Genomic DNA, 9,400 nt, shown 5'->3' with positions numbered 1-9,400 from the left:
TGCATTTAGCTTTAGATTTGAACTATTGTTTCAGCCGAAACAGTTCCCCATCTACAGCCATTTACAACCCTCGTAAAATATACGCACACATAACAAAACCAACTTTGGGTGTTGTTTTTTATTATGCGTTCTTAGAGAGCGGGACAGTCATGCAGTAATGTGTCACTCTTGCGGGAAAAAAAGTTGTGGCTTGTCGAAGTTATCGAGTGGGATTTGTGGCACTCTCACTGCAGGAAGCTCCGGGCGGCTGCAGTTCAAAGCCATACGAGCCATGAAAAATCAAATCCGGACTGCAGCCTTCTGCTCCGTCCATTTTCCACCTCATTCCAAACAGAAAGAAAGAAAGAAAGAGAGAGAGAGAGAGAGAGAGAGAGAGAGAGAGAGAGAGAGAGACGTGGGACTGTGGTTCTGAATGATGATATCTATAGATGCTTTATGAAAAGTTTTACATAAACAAATCTGGATGCTGTCTTATCAACAGGTGGAACACGGTAAGGAAAAAGGGTCGTTTGCCAAAGTTGCTGGGTGCCAGACTAATAAGTGCTGGGGCTGTGGCCGACAACAAATAATATAACTGCAGTTAGCCGCGCTATGCCCCCAATATTATCACTAGCTTTCACATTTATGAAACTTATATTGTAAAAGTATTCTAAAATAACATGTCAAATCTTAACAGTTTTCTTTTTCTGTGGTTTAGAATTGAAGTTACATTTCCTAGGTCATAAGTTGCTAAGTAAAAAAAAAGGTAAGTTTAAAGTAAATAAGAAAATACTGTGCATTGATAGTCTTGTTAGCATTTAGATGTTTTATGTTATGTGGATATCTAAATATTCCTTAATAATAAAGTTTAGCTAAACAAACATTGGGTTATGTATTTTGCTTTACAATGTCTGAAAAGAATATCGAATTTCGTCCTGAACAGTTCGATTTTGTGTGTGTGGCCTATTTAGGGTGGATCTGATCAGTATTTTCTGTTTATAAGTTACGCCGGTCAATTTTTATTCTGTGTCACGCAGTTGCGATTTATTGGACTTTTTAAGTCAATAATAATAATAATAATAATAATAATAATAATATTATTATTATTATTATTATTATTATTATTATTATTATTATTATTATTATTATTATTATTATTATTAACACCAGTATTGTTGTGGTTTATAATAATAATAATAATAATAATTATTATTATTATTATTATTATTGCTCATTTACTCGTCTTACGTTGTGTTTAATTTCTATTATTTTTATGCAGCAAGTAAGACAACAGCAGCAGCAAGAAACCTAAACCTAAAATAGATTTGAGACTAACATATATGTAGCTCCGTGCAGAAGAAATTCCTGCAGAGTACAGCTGTGGTCCATGGCACACTTCAAGTCTGTGCAGTTAACATCTTTACTGTCATCTTTACTTTACTGTCAATACTGTCATATTTCACACGATGTTTACTTATTTATGACATGGGATGGTCTGAAGTTGTCACCAAACGCCTGATGGATCAATCTAAGTGTATTCCCAGGAGAATGGCAATTTCATTGCATTAATTATTAAACACATATTGGAAAAACAGTGAATTGAAATTGTGTTCATTAAGCTGTTTGCTTGCATTGCATGATACTGATCAATTTTGTTATAACTTACACTTCTCAATATTGCATATTGTTTCAATACAATCATGGTTGTTGTTTAATAAATGTTGTAATCTAGTCTAATGCGTTCAGGTAAAACAGAGTTATGATCTTGTTCAAAGTGATGTTTTAGTTCTTGCCTGAAACATTACAGCGATCTTAAGCTTGGTGTCCATAGCACTGATTAAGCCGGCTTACATAAAGTGACATCAGCCTCGAGGTTATGAAAAGTAAGTATGACATGTTGTCAAAAGACATCAAAGACATTATCACTCCTGGAGAGCAACAAATCAGTGACTGATCGAGCGACCTGTATAATGCTCTCTCCAACAGTACGCCTAATGCTTATGGAGATTTGCACATCTGATATCTGACATGAATCTAACGGTAAGTGTTAACCCCTTTTGGGGTCAACTCCCACAACAGTCCCTGTTTAATTTGATTAAGGTGGTCTACAGCAAGCATCTATTAAGTTACATTTTACTTAATAAAAACCTAAATTACGTGTGCAACAATAGCAAGGGGGCTAAACTTTACATGATATTTGACCTGCAAAGGGTTTATTAATAACAGTTTTTAAATAATAACAGACTTAGCTACTACTTTGGTACAGCTTGTTTTAGAAAAAGACACTACTTCGTAGACATGTTATTATTATTATTATTATTATTATTATTATTATTATTATTATTATTATCATCATCATAATAATTTATTATTTTTTATCATTATTTGTATACATTGTATACATCTGTTTAAAAGCCTTAATACGTAACTTTTGATGTTTACAAAATGAATAAATAATAAAGTTGGCAGAGAAACAAATAAATTAAACCTGCTATACATTTAATGCTGACTGGCCTAACAAAAATGCCTAGACAGCTGTATCAGGTTGAGTTTGGTGCCAGTGTTTTGAGGTTGCACCAAAAACAGACGTTACAGAAAGTTACTTGCAAAACCCTTTATTTTGCCATAATTATTTTAACTATAAACGCCTAATACCATTTTGCCACACCTGACAACTCATTTTCAAAATGCTTCCATGCATGGTTTGCTTGGCTTTGCTGACCCGAAGACTTTTCGTTCTTTGGCGCGCCCGATCCGTTCTCTGGGACAGGGGACAGAGACAAAAAATACTACACGCATCATAATAACGGCTACTTTATTACATGGACTTTCAACCATCAGTACGATTTAAGTAATTTATACACGCTTTCTATGACTATGTGTAAGGAGCCAAATGCGTGGTATTTTTTCCCTCTCTTGTTTTTATTGATGCGTTATGCTTATCAAAAAAAGTAATCCTAATAGATTAGGGAACCAGGTAAATACATTAAACAAAACTAAAACATCACGTAGTCTGCAGTACATTAGCAGGCTTTTAACTGAACTGTAGATGTTTATTGTTGGAAAGTAAGAATATGGAAAAAAATAATAGAAGCAAGAGAATGCCAGACAACTAAGCATTTAATAAACCTTTAACCGATAAGTGTTGGTCACCATTTTTTTTTACAAAATAAGTTGTACGTGTTAAAATGACACGTAAAGAGTCGATATAAAAGTCTGTGCTCATATTTCAAATAAATGGTTATACCTAGGTGGCCTCAATGTTCATGTTCAAATAATCACATTTTCAGACTTCAGTTTGAACTATAAGAAACGCCGTTCATTCTAATTGACATGGAATTTTTTAAACCTATATTTTATAATTGACCATTTGACAGTCGCTGTAAGTGACTGTAAGGTAAGAGACTGGCTGTAAGGTCAGTCTCTCAATCATAATCACAACTCTGACGTGTTAAACACATACAGATTTTGTTGCAACTGATTGTTTTGGCCAATTTAGCCATTGGACAATTTTATTATCTGGTCTTATGTTATTTTTAGCTCTGATTACTCAACAGGTCCATGTATGATAAAATATATAATATTTAATAAAACATGAATACAATACATTTCAAGTATGCTAGAAAAACCTATGTAAACCTATCTAAAATCTACCTGTACATCTTTTCTTGCAGCTGAGCCTTTTATTCTATATAGTCTGACTAGAGTGCTTTATAAGACTACCTACTTCCTGTTCAAACGTCGTGTGACAACTGCCCAGGATTGAAATAGTTTCCGGTCTCTAGTTTCAATAGTACAAGAAATAACAAGTCTGATACAGCTTTGATAATGATAAAACCTACTGTGTTGGCAGCAACATTGGATCGTGCTTGCAGTAATGACACTGCGTTTGTAGAAATAACTCTACAGATTGTAGTATTAAGTGCAATAACCTTTGCGTAACAACAGCGTAACTTTTTTTTTTTTACCCGTGCTGCAGCCTGAGGCACGGCGCAGGCGCTCTGGCTGCTTGCTGTCACTAAAAACATTTTTCCTACCATTCACATTGGAAACTGTCACAAGTGACGTCAATCACCGAGCTCCGACCAATTAGAGCGCGGAATGATTGTTTAGCTCGGCGGGCTGCAGCGCCTGCCATGAATCTCCATTCAGTCTATCAAAGCGTCCCGCTGCTGCCTCTCAACCGAATGGGATCCCACGTAGGCAGAGAGATAAGAACTAAACTTTAGCAAGTTTTATATTTTTCTCCTCCTTCTGTATTTTTTCCCACCGCGATTAAAACATATTTGTCATCATCGTCATTATTATTATTATTTTGCCTGCTGTCAAGTTATTCTAAAAAAGAAAATTAGAAGTAATGAGCGTGGATGCGTTGGGAAGCCCCGTGATGGACCCTGCGTTTTCCAAGCGGAGCACGGCGCTGAGATTAGTTGACTTGGCAGGGGCTCACCACCATCACCATCATCATCACCACCATACCCCTCAGAGCGTGACAGGCTTCCCGGGGTTCGGCGGGCACGCACACTCAATGGCTCACTCGCACCCTGGGGAGATCACGGCGGAACCCCGCCTGGGGCCGAGTCCATTCGGGCCAGAACCCATGGGGCACTCGGCGGCCCTCAAAATCAGCCCAGCCCATCATTATCCCCACCATCACCACCACCATCACAATCATCAAATCGCAGGCCACGCTGAAGTGGTCTCCAGTCCAACGGGAGCTTTCGGCCCGGTGCAGGCGGCAGCGGCGACGGTCCCGTACTCCATGTCTCACGCGGCCCAGGCGCTATCTGCAGGTAGAGATTTCCTCCTTCGCCGAGATCTGACAGCTCAAAGCGCCATGCCCGCACTGACCGAGCAGACCTCTGGTTCCGCCTCTCACCACGGAATGTTTGTCTCGACCACAGGTGGCTACCCCGGACACTATGGCCATCTTCACCCGGACGCCGGAGCGCACGCGCTCTTCCCTGGACTACATCATGAACAGTCGTCCAACGGAGCTCCGGGTGGCCAAGCCCTGAACGGACAAATACGGCTAGGCTTACCGGGCGACATGTACGTCAGGACCGATCACTTAAGTCAAGTTGCAAGTACCACTAGGTCGGATCCGTTTTCAACCACCTCGCCTTTGCACGGTCTCAATCTGAACATGAACCTTAGCAGCCACCATCACCACCACCACCATCACGGACACGGTGCCTTTTTTCGATATATGAGACAACCGATCAAGCAGGAGCTCATCTGCAAGTGGTTCGAGCCAGAAAACTCAGCCAAGAAACTCTGCTCCAAAACTTACAGCACCATGCACGAGCTGGTGACGCATGTGACCGTCGAGCATGTCGGAGGACCCGAGCAGGCAAATCACGTTTGTTTCTGGGAAGAGTGTCCGAGAGAGGGCAAACCATTTAAAGCCAAATATAAGCTTGTCAACCATATCAGAGTGCACACCGGAGAGAAACCATTTCCATGCCCGTTTCCTGGCTGTGGAAAAGTCTTTGCACGATCAGAAAACCTTAAGATTCACAAGAGGACGCACACAGGTCAGTCATTTTCTTAAAAATTCTGCAACACGACTGTTTTAACAGCTGCATTAATACAATTCTTATTCTGTTATTCTTATTCTTTATTTAAACATGTTATTTGTTACTGATGATGTCCTTTAGACAACTTAATAATAATATCCAAAATTAATAAACCAATCTGTTTTGTAATTAAATCAGACTTATTAAACCACTGTAAAGTGTTTTGGCTACAGTAAAAACACCTTGCTCTCCTGAACAGAGGGGATTTTATTTTTTTTATTTTATTTATTTACTTTGTGTAAAGGTATTTTTTTTGCCAATTATTGTGTTGACATAAAATGTTTTATATGTTACAGTTTTTATATCGTATTTAAAAGTTTTAATATTTAAACTTGAAGATTTAGTTATGCAAATATTTAATAAACATCGCATAACGTGTCATTATTTCAAATATGTTTATGGCATAGAGGAGACGTGCTATAAAGTTCAAGAAAGTGGGGCCTACTACTGGGAGTGTTCAAAAGTTTAGCTTGTTTATACAGTGACAGAACATTTTAAACGATTTAAGCTCTAAATTCTATTAAAAGAAATTATTTAAATACCAGTTGTTTCTGTAAGCAAACTGGGTTATGGATTTTGATAAACTTTTTTACACGTTTCAATAAAATTAATGGAAACGCTAATTATTTCTTAATCCTAATTAGACAAACATAATAACAAACAATGATTTTTATTTCTATTCTAAATACTACATATGTGATTGCCATATCAAGGTCACAGTATATTATTTTTTTCTTAAAATGTAGGAATTACTCCTAACATTCAGTCATGAAAAGTACACAATATAAAACAAAGGACAAATTCAGGTCAAGTATTGTAATGATAATTAATGGAAGTTGAAGTTTAAGGTCTTCGTTAACAGTGATATAAAAGAAGACACTAAAAGCCCAAAGTCAAGGTCAACAGATAAATGAATACCATAAATTTAAACTTTATATAAGGTTCAAGTGTTTTTGTATAACCATATTAGCAATTAGATTTTGCATTCATTTCAAAACGGTTTATCTGACTGCAGTATTATGCGCCTCGTAGTTTTCTTAATGTAAAAGTAATTTGTTAGTTAATGTAATTTGTAATTAACTTAAAGTATACAGGTATAGAATATTTAAGAGTCTTAGTAAGACTTGATTGTTATGTACAAGGTTTATAGGCCTCGTACTATACATTAAAATGTAATTTGTCGTGTGTCTTTTTCCAAATGGCCCAGAGGTTATTTTCAAACTTGGCGGAATTTGAATATTTGGTTATGGATGCAGTTTCCCAAGGGTGTCTTTCCTCGTATCTCGCTTGTATTACACTAATAGCCTAGTCTTGATTGGCCTTTTAGCCCAACAGCTGAAGGTCGAATTTATATTCAACACGCAAGTTTAATTAGACAGCAGCAATTACATATCCTCATAAGCGGCTTGCTCTGCGAAAAAAATCAATGTCTTGTGGTTTGAATGTAATTAATTCATCCATTTATAGTATTCTTTGCAAACCCCTGTTGTACTTCCAGTGGATAAAATCGTATATACGAATCTTATATGATATTTACACGGTTTACGTACACGGGTTACTCTATTGCAGTTTAATGTAAATAATTTGCTATATAATGCTATAATGCATCATGGTCACGTGTGTATGTGCGAGCGACATTAACAGTTTGTAGTTACAAACAGAGGGGGAAGCACTACATGACCTGCTAATAACAGCTGGGACTAGAGTCAACTTCCACAGTTTGCTAAATATTAAATCCCAAGAGAAAGAGATCTGAGATTACATTTAATTCTTTAGAAACTGTCTAAAGCTATTGGTGAAACTGACAGGTAGTCCTGAGCTTTGATATTAAACAGTAAACAAACTGACTGTTGTCAGTACATAACTATAAATACATAACTACTACATACATTTATATTGCTTAATGTATATGAACACGATCTGATGTAGCACAATGTGTGGACTTTATAATAACAAATTACTACACATTAGAATTATTATTTATTTATTTATTTATTTATTTATTTATTTATTTATTTATTTATTTATTTATTTATTTATTTATTTATTTATTTATTTATTTATTTATTTATTTATTTATTTATTTATTTATTTATTTATTTATTTATTTATTTATTTATTTAAGTTTTCTAACCCCTAAAACCAACCAACCGAAACAGATCCACAATTCTTGAGGTCATACAAATATTAGAAATTTGTTTTGTTGTATAATACAATAACTTGTTGTAAAGGTTGCATATTATGATATAAACAACAGTTATTGTTTTTATTATTATTTTAACATAGGCGAAAAGCCATTCAAGTGCGAATTCGACGGCTGTGACAGACGCTTTGCCAACAGCAGCGACCGGAAGAAGCACTCGCACGTTCACACCAGCGACAAGCCGTACAACTGCAAAGTGCGAGGCTGCGACAAGTCGTACACGCACCCAAGTTCTCTGCGCAAACACATGAAAGTGCACTGCAAGTCGCCCCCTCCTCCGAGCTCGGGCTACGAATCCTCCACACCGTCTCTCGTATCCCCGACGTCTGATCAGGGTAGAGACGCTCTCCCGGGCTCGCAGGCCGCAAATCTGAGCGAGTGGTACGTGTGTCAAAGTTCGGGTCAGGGCGGCATTCATACTCCGCCCAGCAGCTCGTCCACCCCGGAACCTTCAGAGGCCCTGTCATTCCAGAACTCCTGAAATGCATTTAAACATGTGTGCTTGTGGTTGCTTTTTTTTTGTTTTGTTTCGTTTTCTTTTGGACGGTGAGAGTTTCCCGTGCGGACTGAAAGTCAGTGGCCTCAGTGCACTGGCACGTTGACAGCCAAATGTCATAGCCAAACCACAAAAAGAGAGGAGGCCAGCTTGTCTCCCACTGGACTCAATATGAACTATTATCAACACTAGTGTTTCTAAAATAGTGTACTGACTAATAGTACACTAGAAAAAAATTCTAGAGTTGAGTTTACACATACAGTGTTTATATCTGGACAAGAATGAACACTGAACGACTGAAATAACTCATCACTCTAGGTGTTGAGTCACTAGCCCAATACAGGCTTTAGTTCCAACACTGGAGGTTTTTAGTGAGTGCATGAATATGTTGTTTTATGAAACTGTAATTTTACTCCAGTCTTAATTTATTTCTGAATCATTATTCAATTTTTTTACATTTTTGCATTATCGAACCAAAGTGCTTCAATTTACAATATGTAAATATGTAAACATGTAAATAATCACGTTTTAATGTGCAAGTGTCGACATTATTTTGTAAGGTTCAGTATCGCAGATATTTTTAAATGTTTGCTACTCTTGTTTGTAAAAAGAATATTTGGTATTATTTGAATAATTAAAATTTCATAAAGATGATATTCTCTTGTGCTTTACGCAGCTTATATAATTCGATGGAGGTATTATTGTATTTCATATGACATTTCATTTATTGTTAAGCTATTGAGAAATGTAAACATTTTGTGATTTTTTTGTAAATCCAGTCAAGAACCCATTTTTATGAAAAGAGACCTTAGGACGTGTACCGAAATGCCTTGTAAGTTGTCAGTAATTAAAATAAACTGTGTACAATGATATGCAAAATAATGAGTACACTATAGATACAAATAGAATTAAAACATACTGGTGTATTAACCTAAGTGGCACCTCCAGTTTATTTATTTATTTATGTTTGTTTGTTTATTTATTTATTTTATTGTTTAGGTTTTTATTGTTTTTATGCAATGGTCATGACTTTTATATTCTATTAAATTTCCAACATCCACAGGTACCCCCGTTTTATACTTTTTTTTTAAGGCTTACGTATTCGTATCCAGACATCAAAGAAACTTTTATACAAAGAGCTGT

At 36.5% G+C, this 9,400-nt stretch overlaps 1 protein-coding gene across 1 annotated transcript; it reads left to right on the top strand.

The window, feature by feature from the left end:
• Positions 1–4,300: 4,300 nt before the first annotated feature.
• Positions 4,301–8,242, top strand: zic4 (zic family member 4). The gene is made up of 2 exons (XM_062992027.1): positions 4,301–5,516; positions 7,845–8,242. Exons 1-2 carry the CDS (start codon positions 4,337–4,339, stop codon positions 8,240–8,242), a joined length of 1,578 nt encoding a protein of 525 aa, XP_062848097.1. The 5' UTR covers positions 4,301–4,336.
• Positions 8,243–9,400: the final 1,158 nt, after the last annotated feature.

The sequence above is a fragment of the Trichomycterus rosablanca genome, chromosome 3 (assembly GCF_030014385.1).
Source record: "Trichomycterus rosablanca isolate fTriRos1 chromosome 3, fTriRos1.hap1, whole genome shotgun sequence".
NCBI lineage: Eukaryota > Metazoa > Chordata > Actinopteri > Siluriformes > Trichomycteridae > Trichomycterus > Trichomycterus rosablanca.
The sequence above is the reverse complement of the archived record's forward strand: the minus strand, read 5'-3'. Positions and strand labels throughout refer to the sequence as shown.

Coding starts and splice junctions, on each gene's coding strand:
- zic4 (XM_062992027.1), top strand. CDS start 4,337: ATGAGCGTGGATGCGTTGGGAAGCCCCGTGATGGACCCTGCGTTTTCC. Junction 5,517..7,844: donor TCACAAGAGGACGCACACAG/GTCAGTCATTTT, acceptor ATTTTAACATAG/GCGAAAAGCCATTCAAGTGC.